General features: G+C 38.1%; 1 protein-coding gene and 1 long non-coding RNA gene across 2 annotated transcripts in view; both read right to left on the reverse strand.

The window, feature by feature from the left end:
* Positions 1 to 21,731, reverse strand: part of LOC122062711 (symplekin-like) — a 24,193-nt gene extending 2,462 nt beyond the window's left edge. The window contains exons 1-15 of the mRNA XM_042626358.1: positions 21,071 to 21,731; positions 20,740 to 20,985; positions 16,836 to 16,883; positions 16,606 to 16,746; positions 15,900 to 16,034; positions 15,695 to 15,757; positions 15,473 to 15,580; positions 15,302 to 15,385; positions 15,055 to 15,102; positions 13,647 to 13,721; positions 11,718 to 11,813; positions 11,552 to 11,632; positions 11,388 to 11,459; positions 7,724 to 7,768; positions 7,562 to 7,645 (exon numbers count right to left, since the gene is read on the reverse strand). Coding sequence (XP_042482292.1) covers positions 7,562 to 7,645; positions 7,724 to 7,768; positions 11,388 to 11,459; positions 11,552 to 11,632; positions 11,718 to 11,813; positions 13,647 to 13,721; positions 15,055 to 15,102; positions 15,302 to 15,385; positions 15,473 to 15,580; positions 15,695 to 15,757; positions 15,900 to 16,034; positions 16,606 to 16,746; positions 16,836 to 16,883; positions 20,740 to 20,985; positions 21,071 to 21,277 — 1,533 coding nt within the window. The 5' untranslated portion in view covers positions 21,278 to 21,731. The remainder of the gene's footprint in view (positions 1 to 7,561; positions 7,646 to 7,723; positions 7,769 to 11,387; positions 11,460 to 11,551; positions 11,633 to 11,717; positions 11,814 to 13,646; positions 13,722 to 15,054; positions 15,103 to 15,301; positions 15,386 to 15,472; positions 15,581 to 15,694; positions 15,758 to 15,899; positions 16,035 to 16,605; positions 16,747 to 16,835; positions 16,884 to 20,739; positions 20,986 to 21,070) is intronic.
* LOC122062714 lies at positions 7,789 to 9,756 on the reverse strand. The gene is made up of 3 exons (XR_006135069.1): positions 8,774 to 9,756; positions 8,644 to 8,685; positions 7,789 to 8,522 (listed from the first exon to the last, which is right to left on the reverse strand). It is a non-coding gene; the product is annotated as an uncharacterized LOC122062714 (long non-coding RNA).
* Positions 21,732 to 23,091: the final 1,360 nt, after the last annotated feature.

Genomic DNA, 23,091 nt, shown 5'->3' on the forward strand with positions numbered 1-23,091 from the left:
AAAAAAAAAAAAAAAGACGAACACATAAAACTGCAGGAAGTAATGACCTCCCATGGTATGAATGGTCAGATCTCACAAGGTGAATACATTTTATTTTTTCATCCATTAGTTTTTGGAGTGCCATTGAAACTGTGGCAATAAGCCAATAACAGCATCAAGCATTTGTGAGGCACCACCTGCTGTTCTTCAAACTGGTCTGCATAGCATCATCTCTTTCGCGATCACCAGATTTAGTTCATGTGCTTTACTAGTTTAGCAAGAATGATTTCGTGTGCTTTATTGGTTAATCAAGAACCATTAATTTCCATATATTCTCTAAGGATAAACAGTTAGTAATACTTAAAGGGAGTGTCTGAATGACACCTCTATAGGTGCATTTATAATTTGACACCTTTTAATTGCCTCTTGTCTTATTCTCAAAAGGTTTTTAACATAGGGATATAAAAATTCGTTCAAAAAGTTGAAAGAGACATCATTATGTCATTATCAAAGGTATCATTGTCATTCACATTTTTTGAGTAAGCATATAAAATGACACTATTAGCCTCACTGGAAAAAAAAATTGTCATAACAAAAGGGCAAAAAAAGTTCAGTTTATAAATTAATTGACACCTTGAGGGGTGTCGATAAGAAAATCTCTTACTTAAAAATCCCAACCCTTGTTCAATGTATAACTATACCTACTTTGACATAGTCAACCCAACGAACTTAGTCACTGAATACAATGGACAATTTCTCATCACAAGCTTCTCATATCAAGTACAACTGTTACTATAGTAGTGCAGATTGCTTTATACAGAAGGGGAAGCTTGCACTGATTGACACACTGCCATATCTCTTGTTCACTTTGGAAAATTAGTGTATAGAAATGAAAAAGGAAAGACCCACACATGTTATTTCCACATTTCTTTGCAACCACCACTGATTTCCCGTTTAGTTTTGTAAAAGCAACACTTCTAGAATCATCCAACTCACACACGCACCAGCTAAATAACAAGAGAAGGTCCATTCACCTTGCAAGATGCATTGACAAGCCTAAGAAGTAGGATAATATAGCTTCGAGTGAGCATTGATTGAATAACAAATATTAGGGAAAATTACTCGACACCCCCTGTACTATGGCCCAATTGCTTAACACCCCAAAAGTTTGAAAAGTTTACTTGAACCACCCTTGCATTTAAGATTTATTACAACTAGCTCCTGTCCGTCAGTCAGTCATCATTAAGTGATGATGTCATGGGTTGGGAAACTCCTAAATGCCCAAACAACCCTTTAAGGGTAGTGAAATGACCCTTTAACCCTTTCTCCAAAACAAGGGAGGGACCTCTTTCAGCGTTGAACGACCCTCCACTGGAAGGAAAAAGCTTAAGCACAGAAATGAAGGAAGATTTGCGGCCATGGCGGGTTCCTACTATGCAGCCATAGCTCCACTCCTTCAACTCTGCTTATGGCTGTCTTCTCATCTTTCACCCAAAGCCTCCTAAGCATGACCTTTGTCTCATAAACCAAAGTAAACTACGCAGCCATCACCAATCTCAACCACATCCTCAAAATCCACCTCAATCTCCCACCAATTCCAATCACTTCATCCTCTATTCGAAATCGATGAAGAAGAAGAAGAATTAGGGATTGTAGCCCTCTCATCAAGCCGATCAGATTTCCGGAAACAAGCAATGAACAGAGACATCAAGGAGATTCCATCCCCCAAAGCATGATGGATTCTCAATACGCAACCCTTTATGTCCTTACCCATGAAAGTCCCAAAGCGGCTTATCCATGCTCATCAGTGATAACACAGCCAGATCTGCCAAGTTGGCATTGACTAAAATGGGGAAAAAAAAAATTAAATAGGTAGAGATGCATACCAGGCAGTCATGGTGGAGTGTTTGTAGTAATCTTCTACCAACTATGAAGTTTTTCTTAAATAATCTGGTGGTGATTCTTTCCAGATGTAGATTAATTGGGCTCATCGCATGGTAACGATCCTCAACCCAAAATCCATCCGAAACCAAATGAATATTATTTTTAAGTTGTTTTTTGAATGAGTTTAGGAATTTTTTCACAAAGGAGAGAGCAAGTGAATCAGTGAAAATTTCCGATTGTGTTGGAATTTGGGGCTAGGTGGGTTTGGAAGGTATGTTCCGCGTCCTCAAAGAGGGATAGGACTTAGCAGAGTTGGATACTTTGGCACAGATGGAGAGGCTATAGAGTTTAGGAAGAAGGGGCAGATATGTGATTGTTGATCTCGGCGGGTAAGGAGGTTGACCTCGGAGGAGTTGGTTGGCTTCTATGTATTTGTTGTATCAATTAGTTAAAACTCTCTGTGGCTGGGATTCCGATGAGTTGTAAATGATGAGATTGAGGAACATTTGCGGCCATGGGTATTGGGGCTACAGGTTAGAGAAAGAAGAGAAAAAGAAAGGAGAAGAAAGGATGCGGCCATGGTTACTGGTTAGGGTTAGAAAAAGAGATGAAGAGCGGTGGCCACTAGGGTTTGGCCAGAGATTAAGCTTCGGCCATGGCTGGTAGAGATGGGTGTTTGGATGGAGAGAAAGATAAATTGCAGGTTCCAACTCTTGATACAAGGAAAAATGAAGGATTAAGGTTCTCGACGGAACTGTGGGAAGGAAGGAGAGAGATTGAAGAAGGTTGAAGAAGCGTCAGCAAGGGATTTCTCAACGGCAAACTTGGCAGAGGAGGCAAGGGCAGTGCAATGGACTCATGCTATGTCACGTCGGTGATATGTCATGGCTGCCGGGGAGTGCTATCTCATTCCTCCTTTCATAAAAGTAGGTTGGGTGATTAATTGTCTTGGTGGTGGACATAATGCATGTAGGACGCTTTGGCTTGACCAATCTATATGGTACGTTAGGTAGATAGCCGGTACATTATTATAGTCTGTCAATATAAGCATGTGCCTAACCTGTAGTGGTGCGTCAGGTAGACAACAGGCACTTATTATAATTAACCATAACCCACCAATCTTTTTGCATGGATCCTTGTGTTCGTCCTTGCTTGGAATCTCCATGTAGCCGACCCATTAAGTTGGGATAAGGTTTTGGATGTTGTTGACTTGTTATTGTTGTTGTTGCCATAGTTGTCATGGCGTCGCCTAGGCGGCGATTTGGCGTCTTTGCGAAAAAAGTTCATGGCAGTGCTACGATTTACGTGACTCACAAATGGCGGTCACCATTGGCTGATAGGCATCGCCATGACACCGCCATGGAAGTCAGGTCACGTCTGATTCACTAGGCGGTCAATTTTTTGTAAAATGCAGGGTGATTTTGATAGGGCTATGTTGATTTTTGATGATTTGATGTTGCTTAATGTTGATTTTATATGTTATAGGGTATATATTATGGGCTTGTAGCATGCTAAATAACTTTAGAGAATAGGGGAAATAAAAAAGTAGCATACTAAATAACTTTAGAAAATAGAGAAAATAAAAAATGACACATGGGCGATTTGACCGCCATGGCAACGCCATAATGGGTGATTCATCGCCAAATCGATTAGCCACCCCTCGACCCCCTTGGATCGATTTGATGCCTTGAAAACTATGGTTGTCGCTGTAAGTTAACAAATTCAAAAGGTAAGTTGGTCATTTTAACTTCACAGGTTTCAGTTGAATAACTCATAGGGTAAAATGGTCTTTTCCATTCAATCACTAATAGCAGCTAACACCATCAGGTTTCATGGGGCTTCAACTAACATTTTCAAACTTTTGGTGTCTCAAGCAATCTGGCCACATAGCACAGGTGGTGTCCAAGTACTTTTCCCTAAATATTATTATTTTTTACTAATCTCCTTCTTTTTTTTATAATTTTAATGATGTTGTGATCAGGTTCCCCAGGATTAACAAGTATATTATTGATGGGAAACCCGATAGAACAGGCCTTGCCTCATGGTACAATTGATAATAATTACATTCAAAACAAAGAGCGACTACAAATTCCAAGCCCACTTGTGAACCTGAATACATGAACTCTCAATCATTTGCTATGTTCCTTGTCAACTCATCTGCCAATGAATTGCTGACCATAGTCTCTACTGAAATGATAAATTCACAGAAGAGTCCAAAGATCTAGTCAATCCAGTAAGTAGAACAAGCTTCCATATGTTTAGGCCTGAGGAGGTACCAGCTAGTAATTAACTAGGGATCTACCCTACCTCCAATCAATGTAAGATAAAACCACAAGTGATTCAATTCCAAATAGGACCTTCAATAACTCCAACACCCCACCCCAAGGACTGATAAAAGGGTATCGACATATCCCAAAACAGCAGATAATTATCCTCCAACGGTGGAAATCGGTTAAGGCAGTAAGGGTATAAACAACCAGCAAATAGGTGACCAATAAACCCAACATATAAAGACAGAAACTAGAACTTAAGTAACACACATAAGTAAGTCCTGATAACCTCGGATTAATTCCCACAGTAGGCTGAAACAGGGACAGGTTGACTATACTTGAATTCTGGGAATTTTTAGGGCAAACAAATAGAAATTCTGGAACTCACAAGGCAGGCCTCAGGAAGGGCTGATTCCTTGGTCGAAGGCTGTTTACGATGTCCCTGGATAACCTCCAAAATTAGGGCCTGGAATGATGGCTGGTAACTGAAATCCACAGGTTCTTCATTTAGGTCCAAAAAAGGAAACTTTCAAGAAACCAGGGTAGCTGACCTCTGACGACTAGGAAAACAGGATTGAAGGGGCCTCTTAGGGTTCCTGTTAAGCCCTCCAAAGGTAGCCTACAGACGCTGCAAGGTCTTGAAAATATATGTGGTCAATTGCTTCCCAGAAATCCATTCAGAAAAACTAATCACAGGCTACATATTTGGTTCCCAGATCACAGAAGAATAAGAGGATGATCTGGTCTTTAAATAGACACTCAGGAACTAATGGAAAGAAAGGAAGGAAAAGAAAGGAAATTGATGGAAAGATGAGAAGGGGGAAGAAGAAGATAGATGGATTAGGCCTCTCACCCTCTCAAAGTTCAGGCATCTCACCTCACCCCTCAACTGAGACTCTCAGCCATGAAGAAAAACTTCAATTTGATTAACTCAAAACTATATCCCAAAGAGCTGGGATCGATCTCTTAAATAGGCTCGCAAGCCTTTACAAAATAGAAAGCAAAGAAAAAGGAAACTAATATGAAAAAGCAAACTATTCTTATCTAAAAATTTCCTAATTGCAACTTAGTTGTGACAGGAAGAAATAAAACAAGAAAGAAACAAACAAATAACTACTTCTGATTCTCCCAATCGATCCTTTGCTTGTCCATTGTAACTTGTTGACCAAGGCAGAAATAAGAGACAAAAACGAAGCCAAAACTGTAATCAATAGGGTTCCTTCAAGGACCCTACAGCTGTCCAAGAGACTTTCTAGAAGTTGCTGACCAAGGTAGAAAGGATGAAAACAAATCTCACTCGACACTCTAGCTGCCCAAGACGGAAGGAAGGTCCACACAAGCTGGGAAAGCAGCCTGGAGTCTGCTGCTTGATATGCTGGAAGTTCGGCCCAAATTTTGGGGCCAGCATTGAACCACTTTGACCCTGTTTTAAAAGCTTGATCTACGTCACCAATCTTCCCTAAGAATGAAAAAGTACGACCTGCAGACTAAAAATAAGGTATCCAGGTTATTTTCTGTCAAGTTTGCGACTCCAATGGGACCAGCTATATGCAGAGAACATCTTCCTCTGCATCTCAAAAACTCCGAGAATTCCTGCTACTCTACATTCCCCTGTTGTCTTGTCTCAACCAAGGTTCAAGAAGTCAATTTTGAACTTAGTTGAAACAGAAATATTTCATGTAACCAACAAATTTCATTTGAAACTTTGCACATTTTGGTGGTTGGTATCATATGGCCATTTCAGTGGTCCAAAGCCATATTTTGGCCCAAAACTTCATGGACACCCTAATAAAGCATCCCTAAACACAATCAAACTTTTAAGATGTTAAAGATCAAAATCTTAGGCAGGTTTCGTGCCCTAGGTTGGCAGTGTTCGGCATATCTTGGCCTAATAGTTCTCAAATATAGCTTACACTACACATAATTTTGTACTATAACATATAAACATAAATGAAAATGGCTAAAATATGTCCTTGCAATTTACAAATTGAGAAAAATCATTTAATATTACTAAGTGTCAACATGCTACAACTTACAACTACAAGTACACCATATACATACAAGTGTTACAACTATAACTCCATAACTGAACAGTCAACCACCAAGTATTAACCCTATTTCTTTTCAGAATTTTGTTGCAAGAAAATCAAAATTTTAAACTAATAATAATAATAATAATTTAAAAATAGAAAATTAAATCCGATTCCATGAAGTTGTAGATCGGCCTATAATTTATAACATAAAAAAAAATTGAAGCCAAACCACAATATATTTATTCATTTTTTGCAAAAAAATAACTTTAAGGAAAAATGGTGTACCACAAATTGTGAATCTTCAAGAAATCTAGCTCAAATGCACCAAATCTTCAGTGTAGATCATGGTTTAAACTATCAGTGCGTATCAGCCAATACGTATCAGTATTGGCCAGTATCAATATATGAGACTTTACTTGAGATATGTATCTACAGAACCCATTTCACTTTCAAAACAAAGCTTGTTCTTCTGCTAGCAACACTCAAGTTTCCAAAATTTGAAACACAACTGCACTTACTGTTGACTGCCTATCCATTTTTGGGGTAATTGACAAAAAGTAGGACTGGTTCCGATCTAATCATGCCTGCCACTCCAGGCAATCAGTGACCTCTTTCGACCAGCTTTGATCTCTGGTCGAACAAGCCTCCTTTTCCTGGAATTCATCAGATGGGTGAGTGGTCACTTCAGTCTCAGTCTTAAAGATTGCCTTACCGGATTGAATTTTGATCTCTTCTTTTGAAAGAAGGTAGTCAGATCTCTCTCTCTCTCTCTCTCTCTCTCTCTCCCAGGAAACACTTCAACTTCAGCTGGATGGCAAAATCAAGCAATTAAGTTTGATGTGATCCTGGCCCTGTGAGCATGTGGCACAAATTTACAAGTGATCTACATCCACAATATCAGTATAAAAGATCAGAAATTGATCCAGTTACTGACATCCCTTTTCAATGTTCTAATACTATCATTTTGTATAAAAAGCTGGATGGCAAGATCAAACAATTTTTGTTTGACTTCTTTTTTTGCTATGTTTGAGTAGATTTAGGTAAAATAAACTAGAACATTGCATAGACTATTGTTCACGGATTCTAAAATTTCTTGGAAAATCGACAATAGACTATTACTACACATAAGAAACCTCATCCTTTTGAACAATTTCAAGTGAATACACTTTTCACTCAGTACGGTGTTCTTCATTTTAGTGATTATGCATGATACATGTCATATATTGCTTTTAAAATTACCATGGCATACACATTTAGCTAAGGAAAATAAGAGTTCAACAGGTAACTAACACAATATGACTAATCGATGGCATCTGGTCCAAATTACTGGCATCAAATGCACCAAAAATATTAAAACCATCAAATTCAAATTGCAGAGTACCATTTAGAACGAACCTGAAGCAAAACACTGAAAGACTGAGGCTTTGTCAGGGCAGTGCACTTCAAGAATCCTACCCATAATTTGGGGTATTTCCATATCTGCAACAATCATGTAAAAAGTTATTGCATGTGGACAAACCTACTTGTGAAATACCAGTAAAATCAAATAAAAATCACCTGTTTGTTCACAAGACGAGAGAGGATCTCCATTATGAAGTCTACCTATAACATTCAAGTCAATCATAAGTAAAAAATGCTGGCATGAAGATGCAACCAATGCCAACTTCTATAAGAAGCAAGAAGGAGCTCAATTGAATATGTCAATTAATAGTTCTTGTAATAAAATACACTTGAAAGAGAAAAGGAGCAAGATGGAGAAGAAAAACAGCAGAGTGAAAATCCCTTGTAAGAACAAGAAAGAGAATATTGAAAAAGGCAGAAACAAGACAATTCTAGCTGACCTATTACAATCTTTACTTAATGTAGATTCCCTATGTCCTGCCTTTTTTGGGAACTCAATGTTGAGCTAAGGTTTGTCATTGTCGTCAACAGTGTCTGTTGAAGCCGTCAGTGATGGGTTGATAAGAGATAGGCTAGTATGGTTGATCAGAAGCAATTGCCCAAGATTGACCTAAAGAAGCTTGTCCAATGTAGAGTCATCAGAATCGACAGTCTGTCAATGTTGTGTGAAGGTAAAATGGCAACTGATGTATCGACATTCAGAAGATTCTTTTCGACACTTTCAACTGTTGGCTCAATGTTGAAGGAGAAATGTCGACAGAGCATTGACATCGAAGGAAGCAGGGATAATAGATGATTGACTGAGAGGCTCAACAGCTACAAGATTTTGCTTGCCATTTGCTCTGATGGTTCAATGTCGATGGAGAATAATCAACAGTATGACGATGTTGACTTGGGCCCTTTCGATGTCGAGGATGGAGGGCATGTGCATCTCTTTACCAGAGTTGGGGTTTTCCTATATATTTTGGGATTCACATTCACTCCATTTGTTTGAGGAGGTAAAAAGCCCTAAAAAGGAGAAGAAATGAAGGAAAAGGAGAAGCTAAAGGTTTCTATCTTAAATCTACTCCACCTACCATTCTGGCAGTTCACTACATGTTGAATGATTCTTTATTTGCCTGAAAAGAGTTCCACGTACAAGGAATAGTCAGAAAAAGATGATGATTTGCGGTTTCATCAAACGGGATAAAATATTTCAAAACTCACCAATCATAGGTCAGTGGGTCAAGCGAGGGTTGGTCAAGCTGACTTTCATTTCCTCACCCAATGGCAAGACAAGTAACTTGGCCTGTCCCAACTGACCCGGTCACCACTCGGGGTAAACAGCACTCACATGAGAGTGAATACAAAATTTGGCTTGCATGATATTTGTGAGTAGCATTCCTTCCTGAAATCCAACGAGACCAAGGTAACCCTTCCCTTGCTCTGGTGAATGATTTCCATCTCAGGGCCTAGTGATGGACTGAGATGATGGATCACTGCTTAGAGAGAGGAGACCATACCAACACATGACATATTGCTTCATTCAAAGTTAGAAGACTACTAGTTGTGCATTTGTGTAAACCGAGAGGTTTTATGCAAAAGAGGAGAAGAGAAAGAAGGAAAGAGGAGTTCCATAAGCAAAGGTTTACTTGAAAATTCAAGTTTCTCGCTTCAAAAAGGTAGTTAAAGATTCCAATGGCTATTAAAGCAGCAGTTGGCTTCTCAAGGGTCTCTCTGGGTACCAAGCATCGAAATGCAGCCATAGTTATCAAGGAGGCAAGGAGACCAAAGGCAATGGAGGGGTGCCAAAGAGCTTCGGCGACAAGGCGCCCAAGTGTTGTTTTTTCCTTTCCCTCTTTTCTAACATTAATACCTTGTATAATAAGAAATCAACATTTCGAGAAATGTTCTAGTTCTTTAATAAGCTTGGCTGGTCAAATGATTTTATTTTTACATGAGACCTTTGTATCAGGTAGAGCACAAAACCAGCTTTCCAACAAGTCTAAGATTACTAGAATCTAAGTCATAATGAAAATTTTCGGTTCGGTCAAATTTATTTTAAAGTGCACAAATATTGTTACAATTGCTTAAATGAAAATGATTTCATGGACATCAAAACAAAAGATTGTTTCACCGTACTTTCGGTTTTCAGCAATGTTTTACCATGATAAGATTTATGAAATTTTCAGAGTTGAAAAAAGCCCAAGCATTTGAAAGTTGAAAATTGCCCCTACAACAAAATATCCAATTTTTGTTCTTGGACCAGAAGGTTGACTTTTTATCCTCGTGGAGTTTGATTTTTAAACTATTTGTATTGGATTCAAATAGAAGGGGTATTTGCTTATTTATGAACAATATCTAAAGTAAATGAAATAACAAATGCTTGGGTTACCATTTACTTGAATGGTATTTGACACAGATAAGTGTTGCGCCTTGCAGTAAGGGGGGTTATAGCTCCCTGGTTCTTTTTTTTTTTTTTTTTGATGAATTTTGGGTTGGTCAATTTTGGTCCCTTTTTTAAAGTTCGGTTCAAAACTTGGAAAAAGAAAAAGTTAGGAAACATATACTTTTTTGATGAGTTTTGGTACCAGTTTCAATGTGGTCCGATTTGGTTTTGGTCTCACAAAACCTCAACCTGAAACATGATCCAATAAGCTCATATCAGTTTCGGTCAGGTTCTTCAGTTCGGTCTAGGTTTTGACACCGTAACTGAATGTGCCACTAGATGAGAAAAGGCTATGTGGGGAGGAAAATTTATTTTCTTTGCTAAAATATTTATATGAGCATGTCCTGGCATAGTTAAAACTAGGGGTGTCAATTCCTAAACCGAACCGGTAAAACCGGCCGGACCGAACCGATAACAACCCGGACCGAACCGAACCGAAGCCTTATTGGTTCGGTTCGGTTTCAAGTATTGTAACCCCAAAACCAAACCGAACCGCACCGAAAACCGGATGAACCCGAAACCAAACCGAAACCGGCTCAAAACCCGGACCGAAACCGAAACCAAACCGGTAAGAAACCGAAACACTCCAAAATTCATTAAAAAAATTAAAATTTGAATAGTTTTGTATACATTTGTATGGAAAATCGAATTCAAACTAGACCAAAAATCAAAACCAACCCGGTTACAAATCGATTTAAGAAATCGAAGTTCAACAATTCATCATTTGGTTGTTTCCTAATGGCTTCATACCGGTTTAAAAAACCGATCCAAACCGAAATCAACCTAATAAATCCAAACCGGTACCAACCCGAACCCAAACCGCACCGGAACCGACACCGGACCGAAACCGATAAATCCTTATTGGGTCGGTTTCGGTCACTTCCAAACTCACACCGAAACCGGTGGAACCGGACCGAAACCGCACCGACCCGGACCGTTGACACCCCTAGTTAAAACGGAAATGATTTTTTTTTTTTTGGTTCACTACAGTGTGTTTAAAAAGTCTTAGAATTTGAACAAGATTGTCAAAAATACAGGAAAACATTTTTACATTTCCAAGAAGGCAAGAAAAAAAAAAAAAAAAAAGAAGAAGAAGAAGAAAGAGAGAGAGGAGGAAAGGGACCAAAATAATGACAATATATACACAAATTGTGGGACCAATTCGTATCTTATAGTTAAATATTAATAATTGATGTGTGAGGCATAAGCCTTTATAATATTAAATTAAATTTTTAAGTGTCATTTTCTTCACTTAAAAAAAAAAAAAGTGACCTATTTTAACAACATTTGCTCTCTTTTTTTCTTTAGCATTTTTTGCTATATCTTTGGAATCAACTCAGAAAACAGGGGAAAAAATAGACGATGTTGAAAAATATTTGTTTAAGAACTCACCAAGGCTGGAAAAGCACCAATTGCTTGTAAGACTGTTCGCATGAATAACAAAGGAAGAGGAATCTGCTCAACCTGTAAGGGAGATTGGATCATTTTTCAGTGACAAATTAAATTACAACAGATATCCTTGGAAGAGAAGCTGACAGGTTCTCAAAGATACGTACTAATTGATTCAAGACCTTTGCTATTACTTGTTGGGTGAATACTTGGCGTTGCTCAAAACAAGCATTGCATGCATCTGTGACCTGTAAATAGAACAGCATCTACTAAGTTTTGCTACTAGGAGAAGATTATTTTTGGGGGTGGGGTATGGTTATTCAAAACACATGCCTTCTTTAAAGGTATTCCATCTCTCTCAGGGTCTATCCCATGGATAGCTATCAACACTTCAGCAGGTGTAAGGGCTGGACCAAAATGAGATGAACCCTGCAAAGTGAAGAGAAGGGAAATGAAACAAATATATATATATATATATAAATTTACAAACTGCTTAACTCAAAACTTAGTATATATAATAATTAAAATTTACTTCACGTTTCAACCAAATTGCTCGGATTTGAATAGGAAAATATGATTTGCACCCAAAAAAAAAAAAAAAAAACACAAAAGAAAAAAGAACGGGAAAATATGACAGGGCTATGAAATCTGTTTTAAAAATTCAATCAAATTTGGCAATCAGTCCCATCACAGACCTTACTTAGGCACCTTACTTAGGCCTGATCTGCCACTGTATTTGAGAAATCTGAAGCATTGCTCCTGCAATCAATCTGTGATGAATTTGGCAAAAATCTGATACTCCAAAATGATCTTTTCTTAGAACACACTTAACCACAGCTTTTAAGACAAGACCAAACTCGTGGTTGAACTGGAAAACGCTAAATAGATTCAATGGAAATATTCCCTTTTCATTTGGGTTTACTACTGAACCTTTTTCTGATTGTATTAAGTTGAGTTCTTTTGATTGATTGTACTGTATAGTGTACATTATCTCAACAATGCCTAAAAATGTACCTTCTCTTTTCTATTGAAATGAAAGAGAAAATGTGGATTTTTGTTCAGTCACGGAATCCAAAATTGGACCACCCTATTTAGTCCACTCTTTTCTCCTGTATTGAATTATTTTCTCATCAGAACCTGTAAAAGCCGTAACCAGGGTCTATTTTGGTTCAACGTCCAATCTAGTTTTTAAAACAATGCACTTGACCCTCAAGATTTGCTGATACCAGTCTTATATCATTTGCTGATTCCAGTCTATCAGTCTACTAGGACAAGAAACTAAGGAATCTCTTTTATTTAAGCTAAAGATTAAATTCCCAACAAAGGTCATATATGATGTAGGTTGCATACTGTGAGATGGAAAAACAAAGATTACAACCATTATATTCCGTTATGAGCCATAAGGTAAACTGAGAACTAATGCACTTTCATAAGGATAGAGAATATGAACTACATGAGAAATAAAGTTGCCATCATTAATTAATTTCATATTCAAATGTTGTTTCATATGAATGACAGGATAATAAGTAAAAGTGAAGTTCACCAATTAAGTGTGACTAAAAGAAACCTAGAAGTAGCCAAAATGGATGATAAAATAAATCAAGGTTCAAGAGGGAATTTGTTACTTAAGGGGAGAAAAAAAGAAGAAAAGAAGGTTCCATTAGATGATGGGTTCAAGAAAATTAAAGTAAACAATGGCACCAAAAAGGGGTCTTCTAATTAGGCTGAACTGCTGAAGGCCCTGAAGGACAAAGGAACAATTGACCAAGGTGAGCAAAAATACAGTGTCTAGAGGAGCCAAAATAAATAAAAATGGACTTGGGTTCTTTTAGTCACTAACTATGAAGACTAAATGATGGCATCAATGCCGAGTGATTGTGCAGACACTGAAGGGGATCTAAGTCTGAAAGCACATATGGGAGACTGAAAAGGATGTCAATCAAGGTAAGGAAAACTTTGGCAACACTAATTAAAAAGAATACATTCAAACAAAAAAGGAAAGAGAACACTAAACAGCTAACCAATCCTCTCAAAAAACTTTAATAAGCTCTAATGCACTTTTCTATCCCTTTTTAGACAAATTAAGAAAATGAAAAAGGCAATTCATTAAGTGAAAAAAAAAAAAACACTTCCATGAAAATATCATTTACAATCAAAGAGAAGACTTTATAAAAGGAAACAACTTCAATAACAAAGGTAACATATCATTTACAATCAAAGAAAAGGCTTTATAAAAGGAAACAACTTCAATAACAAAGGTACCTGGAGCATACGAGCAAGCACTGCCTGGAATTTATCTGGTGGAAGATTAATAAGCTCAGGGAAAATTGACAAGACCTAACAAAACCAGATTGTAAATCATACAAGCAAAGCTGTAAAGAAGAAGAGAAAAGGAGAATTCTATTGAAAAGAAAAGCATAAAATGAGAAAAAAAGGGTCAGGGTGATTTGTAACAAAAGGATCATTGTTTTTAGAACAGCCACCTACCTATGTATCCCAAAACTAAGCCTGATTAATGACAACCAACAAAGAGAGTATGACTTTAGTGTGGCATACATGGAGTGTTGGTGAGAAGGAAGCATAGGAACTCATGATTAAATGAAGATATTTTCTATAGTACAACAACAATAAATTAAACCTAACAGAGTTTACAGTTTGTTGGAGAAAACAGTTAGCAGCAATATTGTCCAGTATGTATGAAATGGCTAGTAACAGTAGTATTGTGCTACACTTGAAGAATTCAATGATAAGCAACAGACTCTTAAAACTGTGCCAAAAACTGCTTCTAACCAGAATACAAAAATTGATGCATTTATTTCCATTAGAGTTCTTATCAAGTGAGAAGTAAAAATGTACATGGACCAAAACCCTTGCATTTGGTGAGTTGTTATTAGCTTAATGAGTGCATCCATTACAAACATAAGTCAATCTGGGGACTCAGCAGTTAGTTGTTGCAGTTTAAAAAGAGTTGAGCATGGATTTAAAATCTAACGTAAGTTCAGGTGGGTAATTGGGAAGGAGCAAGGTTTTGCAAAGATGAACAGATGGATGGAAGTTTTCTGAAAAACTACCCAAGATTATATTGAGCCACAAAAGACAGGAGTATACCATAAAGAATAACAATACTGCAGGCTTTAGGGAAGAAAGCAAGCTCACAGTTCCAGCAGAATAGCAAACTGTGAACACAACGATGTATTATATAATATATTGTATCCAATATTTACAAGAATACCCCTTACTACTAGGTATTACATAAAAGACTCTTAAAAGTATAATTATATACCAAAAATACCCCTTGCACTAGCACTAATATAATAGCAAAACTCTTAACACTACATAAACTAACTCAATCCAATTCAACTCAGCCGTATCACAACTAAATGGGGTCAGTTGCATGGATCTTCTTTCGCCAATCAACTCATTCCAGACATACTTGTCACCTGTCCTAAGCTATGCATGTCTTTCTTCACCACTTCTCCTAGAGTCATTTTAGGCCAGCCTTTGGCTCTTTTAGCTCCTCCTAAGAAATTCATATCACTTCTCCTTACCGGGCAGGGGTCATGGAGGCTTGATTACTTAAGGATTTTGCCATAAGTTTGCAGTCAAATCAATTTGAAATATGCAATGAAATTCATTCTTGTATCAATAGAAAAGATGAATGGAAGATTACCTCATCTTTTGATAAAGATGGTAATATCGGAATGAGAATCTCTGCATCCTATAACCAACAAAATGGATCATTAAGCAAGAAAAGGCCTTACTAAGCAAAGAAACCACTAAACAAACAAAGAAAAAAGCAACGGCTGACCATATATAACGGCTAGTGCACCAGAACCAAGAAAGCGCTAGCATGCCAAATCAGATATTTATAAAAACCCCTTCATGATCTAGTTCAAACACCAAGAAATATAATCTACCTTTAGTTTCGACTCATATAACTTTCTAACAGTCAAGATCAGTTCTGGTGAAGGAATTGCACCATCTGTCAGTGTATGTAAAACCTGTTTCAAGGAGAAGAATAATATATAGAGTTACTATCATACTGACTGTGGCACAATGAAAAAAATGAAAATAGTGATTATTAAAACCTGTATTAGAAGATTCTCGCATCCAGTTGGTGGATCCGAAATGATCCCAAGAAGCTCAGATGAAGAGCCCATGGTGCGAACTAAAATTGGAATATGCCGATGGACAGCCTGCACTGATATAACTGAATTAAACATGGACTATGCAAAGAAAATGGAAATAAAGTAATAAGATAATTTCTAAATACAATACTAATAGGGTAGAGTGGACATATCAAACCCAACCTGTTTTACAGCCTTTGATAAGCTTTTATATATCACAAAGATCCGCCGAAAAAGTGAGTGCTTCTGTTGAAAATATTACACCAGAAAGTTAATAACGTACAACAAAACATCAACTCAACTTTAGCGTAAGAAAGACCACAATGACCGGAAAAAAAAAAAAAAACAGTTTGTTGCAGCTTGTTGAAAATAAAACTTAAAAGAATACCTTTGTACAAAGTGCAAAATACAGAGACATGCATCTTTGTGCCTCCGAGACTGAAGAACATGTACCATCAGAGGCAACTTCTTTAGTGGCATTGCTTACTGCCACTTCATTTGCAGGCTTCTCCAAATCAGAATCCTGTAAATATCACAGTAACAACATAAAAACGCAATCGTTTTGAAATGGTTGAACAGTTACTAACTGTATGGTTCTTAATTCCTCATGCTTACTTCAATTGTTTTGTTTGAATGTTGTGTTATAGACCTAAATCACATGTAGAATATGTTATAGAAGGAAAAGTATACAGTAGGCTATGATATACACTAGAAAGTTAGAAACATAGGGTCCCAAGCCAAACTACCATTTGGGTGTTTTTCCCCCAATCTAACACATGTATTCGTGCTTAAATAGGAACTCACTGGAGTTTTAAAGGAAAAAATCGATTGTCTCTGCCTAAAAATGCTCATTTCTCTCATGTTCGTCAAAATGGACCAAATTTTCCCTCCATTATGCCCAATTTTCCGAAACTTTTCGGCTTTTGGCAGAGAACGAAATAAGGGTCAAAATACAAAATTTTGAACCTTGGGGTAGAAAAGGTAAAGCTAAAAAACGTAAGTGATAAAACAGACAAGAATATTTGCATTATTCAAGGACGAAAAACAACAATAACTATTGTTTTACTGTTACCTATCGAATATAACAATAATACCTTTGGCCCTTCAGTAATTGATCCATCAGCATCTACTCCCTCCGTAACATTAGGACCATTCATTACCGAGAGCAGCATATCATTGGAAAACTCTTCTATTTGTTGAGCAATACATGATAGAGGATAAAGCTTGTTCGCCACCTGAAAATCAAGAAGCACTCAAAAACAATGTCAAAGAAGATGTGAAAATCCAACTTCAATGTCTCACAGAAAGCTTTCTATGAAATTACCAGACGTATTGCCTTCATCCGTACTTCTTCCAAGTGGTGAACTGCACTCTATCAAAAGCACAAACGAAAATGACATGCAAAATACTACTAAAGAGGAATCCAATGATAAAAAATAAAAATAAAAAATCACTAATTTCAGATGAAAGAAAATTAAGATCTGAGGTATCTCTTTCTTTTTTATTTCACCATTTCTCTTCTCATAGGAAAAGCATACATGGGCTTAGAATCATCATAGTTGAAAAAAAAATGTGCAAATTGCAGTGTTAGTGACTACACCGCTAGGAAACCTAGGCTGCTTTGTCAGTCAAAAGTAAACAGAGCTAGAGATAGAGGAACACTTCAAGCCATTTGCTAGCCATGCTCTATTTACATCTTTTAATAGTGTGATGTTAGACGTATATCTAAGTCTGTCATATCTATTTTGGCTCTAGAAGCTTTGCTTCTGGAACATGGAGCTACTGGAAGCCCTTTTTCATGTAGCCACACTTTATCAGCAAATAAGAAGTTCATGCTCAATATCAATAATCCCTATGGACAACTACAAAGTTTTTCACTGCATGAAGCAGTCCATTTTTAACATTCAAAAAGCATCCATTTAAAATAAAGTATATTCCATCTCCAGAGTCCAGACAATCAGGAGAGTAAACCAGTGAATTTTTTCATAAAATAATCAAGCCCGCTAATGATCCAGAATAGTGTTCCTCTGGTTTCAATAAGCTTCCAGGATAAAATGAGATATAATAATGAGGGCCAGGAAACTGATGAAACCTACTTGTTCATCCAGGTGCATACTGGAAGAGTTTCCTGCAGAGGCTAAAAACTCACCTATACTAGAGAATAGTTGTCAAGGTGTCACCTAGGTGCCGCCTTGGCACCCATGCCTTTTGTTTGGACTCTAGGCGACTTCGGCGTAGTGCAAGGTGTTGGATTAACCCGGTTGGGCACTTATTTATGCCAGATATCATTTTACTTAAAATATTATTCACAAGTAAGCAAACAACACCCAAATGAATCTAATAAAAATAGTTAAAAATTCAATTTCCAAAATGATAAAAATTCAACTCCCAAGCTCAAGAACAAAATATGATATTATTTTTATTTTTTTTTAATATTTTTAGGGGCAATTTTCAACATTCGAATGTTAGGGTTTTTCTCAAATCTAAAAAATTCATAAATCTTATTGTGACAGAGCATCATTAAAAACCAAAAAGACTGTAAAATATTCTCTTGTATCAATGCCCAAAAATTTGTTTCCACTCAAGGCAATTTTAAACAGCATTCAAGCAAACCCAATAAGGTTTGACCAAAACATAACTCCTTCAATGTAAATTACATTTAAGCAATCTTGGATTTGTTGGAAAGCTGATTTTGTGCTCAACCTATTATAAAAAGTCTCATGTAAAAATAAAATCATTTGATCAATCAAACTTATTAGAGAAAAAATAGCATTTCTCTAAATGTTGATTTTAAATGACTTGATATGACTTAATGTTGATCTTTTATGATTTGATATGGCTTAACGTTGATTATTGATGACTTTATGTTCATTAATGTTGATCTTTTTATGATATAAGGATATGTATCATACTAAATAATGTTACGAAAGGGGGAACTAAAATGTAACAATTGGCCTAGGTGGGCGCCTCGTCACCTAAGTGCTTAGGCAGCCCTCCACCGCCTTGTCAACTATGCAATATATATATATATATTTATATATATTGGATGAACAACAAAATCAATACCAAAGGAAAGAAAAGGGAGGGGGGAGTATTCAAATTACAAGGCCCTGCCTTTACAAAGGGAGAAGCAAGGGCCTGCAAAAGGAAAGGGGAAGAGCCCCAGCCAACCACAGCACAAGAAAAGGGGGAAATGCCTAACCACAAGAAGCAGTCAGACCTAACCACAAAGAAAGCCCAAAATACAAAGAGGCTCAACCAAGTCAAAACAAGATGTCACAACAAAGGACATAGTCTCTAATAACTTACCAAATCTTCTCATTGCTAGGGAAGAAATAGTCCTAGAATGGCTGTCTCTTTGGATAGGGAGGGGAGCTGGTGTCATGACGGTGGTAAACATAAGGGGGGGGGGGGGGGGGGGGGGGGGGGGGGGGTGGAAGGACAATAGGAGGCTGGAGGGGACCGGAGGGAGGGAGATGGTCATTCGTCAGGGGCATAGGAGGGACCAATACATGAGCTAAAATAGGGGCCAAAAGGGGGCAGGCCACATGAGATGGGCCGGTGGAACTAGGCAGTGAAGAATGGGCCAAAGGGCCAACAAGGATGGTGTTAGAAATTAGGTGGCCAACCGGAGAGGCTGGACCATCAAGTCTAGCGGGACGAGATCCAGAAAGGAGATGTAGACAGAAGAGGGCCCCACCGGGTGAGGGAAGATTGACGGATTAAAAAGGGGTCTACTCCCACGCTTGCAAATACGATAGGGGAAGCAACCTGCAGAGAGGGAGCAGGCACAAAGGGAGAAGAAGCCATTGAAGGCACAGAAGGGGGCAGAAGGTGATGGCAACCATATGACTGACAGGGAGGATGGCGATTGACTGCAGCGAGAGAAATCTTCGGACGAAGGACCTGGAGACTCAATGACAACAGTACTGGCGGAGGACAGCAGAAGAGTGTGGGAAGAGATGGTGGCAGAGGTCTCCTCAAGGTCAGTAATGACATCCACAATAGTCAAGACTTGTAATCGGTTGAGACTATCGGTCCCAAGGGGATGAAGGACCAGCGGTCCGATAGGGTTAGCAGGCACATGCCCTTGAGGAGAGGTAAAACGTTCATTGATACTTACCTGGCTACGGTAGCAACTGGTGAGAAATAATGGTAGCGTGCGAGGTGGCGATGGTGAGAGGGGAGGATAGAGGGAGGTCATGGAAGTTTGAAGACCAAATTCAGGATTTCCAGCAGAAGGGCCATGTTGTAGGGAAGGGAGATTTGCAGCCACCAGCCGTTGAGGGGTGGGCAGGGGTTCAGAACCAAGGGGGTGATGGTGTTCGGGAGAAGCTGCATGGTTAGTCGAACATCTCCCAGAGGGGTGGCCAAACACCTTACAAGAGGTGCAGTGGGGCGGTGACCAGTCGAAATGAACTGCTTGACTGGAAGAGTAGCCTTCATCATCTACAACCAGAATGGAGGAGGGCAGGGGAAAATTGGCCAAGACTTTTACACTACCCAAACTTTGGTTACTAGAGCATTACTTTGATCTCCTTTCCATTTTTTTTTTTTTTTTTTGGGGGGGGGGGGTGTGGGGGTGTGGGGGGGTGTGGTGGGGTAAGTAAAGTGACCATAAATTTTTCTTTAGGGGTGAATAAAAAAATGCCTCTGATTTTTTATCCCTACCATGAGAAAATAATGCCAAAAATACATCCATCAATGGGCTATTTTATGTGATTATTTATGCATCTGAATTGCAGACAGAACCCTATGATTTGCAAAATTACAGCGGAAACTTATGCTTTGTGCATGTCACAAACTGAAAGTAACATAACAGACCAAACTTCTCTTATGTCATGTCAACAAATTTAAACATGAAACTCAACACGAAGGATTCCACTTCCCAATAGTTTGAGGAATTAAATACTCAATTCCTTCACATTCTATACATCAAGAAACGCAAAAGAAAGAGAATCTGGAAAATGGAGGAAGCATACCTTTCCAATTCACGTTAATCTAGGTTTCAGGAAATCATCAAAAATAAATCATTATACCTTATATTTACATTGAATAACACAATAATAGCACAATTAAGACACGCTCCAACACATTGATGCTTAATTCAAGGAAACCCAATTGTAAAACAGAAGTGCATTTAGTCTCTAGTTCTATGAATAAAAGAAGCACTTTACTCCAGATTAGGGGAATCTACGACAAAGAATGAAAAGCAGTAAAAGATAAACCTGCAAAGCAATCTTCAGGCAGGTATCTCGAATTGGAGGTCTCAATAAAATCAGGCTCCATACAGCACTGAGGCCTTGAGTAACTCTATCTCCACTTTGCAGCTCCTTGTCAACCTTTTCATTGCTTCCAGGACAGCACAAACACTCTAAAAATTTATAAGCTGTCTTTGGCAGATAAGGAACTTCACCGAGTAACCTGGTTAATGATTTGTCTGAGGCAGGAAATGAGTCTCGAAGTGTTTCAGCCTACATTTTCTCTCCTTATTAGAAACATTTGAGACTCACAAATGAATAATATGTAAGTTAGAGAAAAATATTTATGCATACAGACCACAGTCAGAAGGAATGTTTCATATACTGAAGTAGCAGTTGTTGAAGAGAAGAAGTCATGGTCTTGTTCTGCCTCTCTAAATAACCTGTAGAGGACACGCAGTGTCAACTCATGCCCCTGATGACATCCAATAGTTCTTGTCAGCAACTTGAATTTTATGGGCTGAACATAAGGGCATACATTATTCCAATTTCTCAAAATAACCATCAATTGCTACCAACACATCGAATACAGAAGATGCACATAGCGTAATACGATTGATCCTACACTAACACCGAATGGAAAACAACCCACTTTTTCAGTTGCACAAGGACCCATGTTGCCGACCACTTGTAAGGAATGTTCCTATGATGCTGCTTTGACTACTGCTTTTTCTTCTTTTACATCATTTTATCTCATTTTACTACCTTTTTGTTACTTCTTTTTATTCTTATTTCTATTACTATTTTAGACCCTATTGGATCCATATAGTCGACCCATTTAGTTGGGAGAAGGTTATGGTTGTTGTTGTTGTAGTATACAAGGTTCAAGGTATTGGGTTTCGAGCCTTGCGAAGACCTAAATTTCGGTTGAAACTTGGGAAATTTCGAGGAAACCACGAAATTTTTTCCGGTTGGGTGGAAACTTTGGTTTCAACTACCAAAATGTGTTGGTTTTTTTTTTTTTTTTTTTTTTTTTTTTTGTAAGTCTTATTTTAGACATTTCTAACTCATTCACATAATTAGTTTCATGGAAAAAAAACACCTAAAGTCATACTTGTGGTCTTGACCAAAGTTTGCTGATGTATGTTGAGTCGTTGACTGAAACTATACTACATAAGTACATATATAAGTTACTAACTAAAAATGTGAAATACATTATTAAAAGTTTAAAACAACCAATGTAAAGGATCTAAAATAAATAATAATATTACATAATTGTGAGTTATCTCTCAAGTCTCAAGTCTCAACAATCAACACTCAACAGCCAATTCCATGTAAAGTGTCTAGGAGGTTCCAATCCACAAGCTACGTACCATTGCAGATGTCGTAGCCGCTCATCGGAATGCACCACATATGAGTCCCATGACATGTTTTGAGCCCAATGTTTTGGTAGTCCGTCATTACTCATCTATAAGATGCATCAACATCAGCTAGGTATCCCAGCCTAGGGAATTGCTCAGTCATAGCGATAGGATGTAGATGTGGCACACAAGGTTGATGGATACCCAAAGATATTGTCAACAAAAGATGACCCACCCCCTGTCCAAATGAAGTAGAAGATCCACCATACTGTCCATACCCACCACCATATCCAAATGAATCAGTGCTCTCGAAGGATGGAACACAAGGTTCGGGGAAGATGGGATTTACCTTTTTGGTCCAAGCTCCCTTCCTTAGGTAGATCTGCTATGGATGTGTAAGATCCAAGCTTAGAATGAAGATGATGGCAGAAGGGCAAAATCTTTAGTGTTTTCCCAAGTTTCTCACTTCAAAAAGAAGAAATAGGGGGAGAGGGTTGAAATTTTGAAATAAGAAAACTTGGTTTCCCATTTAAGAAGGTTTTCTAAAGGCCAACCCATTGGTCCAGTCGAAAATTCTCACAGTTTGGTCAAAATGTGAGAATGTTGGTCGATACTGATCGAAACCAACGACTTTTAAAAGTCACATGGTATTTGGTATCGGAGTCTTGGGATATCGTGGAAATATGGGAAATTTCGACGGTATCTGTGTGCTGTAATAATGGGTTTTAGGGAAAGTGTCAGTTACCAAACGGACCATAAGGGGTTTAATGGTTTTTATAATTCTCTAGAACCTTCTCTCCATTGTTATAAATAAAGAGGGTAGTGTCATATAAGACACAAGTCATTACCCTATCCAACATGGTATCAGAGCTATAGGATCCGAAACCCTAAGGGCTCCCTCTTCTCCATCTCTTTGCCTCTTTCTCATTTCTCTCTCCCAGCGCCTCCTTCATCTGCGCCTCCCTCCACCTCTCTTCATCTGCTTCTCTCTCGTGGTGGGAACTTCTTAAACCACCAA

The sequence above is a fragment of the Macadamia integrifolia genome, unplaced genomic scaffold, assembly GCF_013358625.1.
Source record: "Macadamia integrifolia cultivar HAES 741 unplaced genomic scaffold, SCU_Mint_v3 scaffold1091, whole genome shotgun sequence".
Taxonomy (NCBI): Eukaryota; Viridiplantae; Streptophyta; class Magnoliopsida; order Proteales; family Proteaceae; genus Macadamia; species Macadamia integrifolia.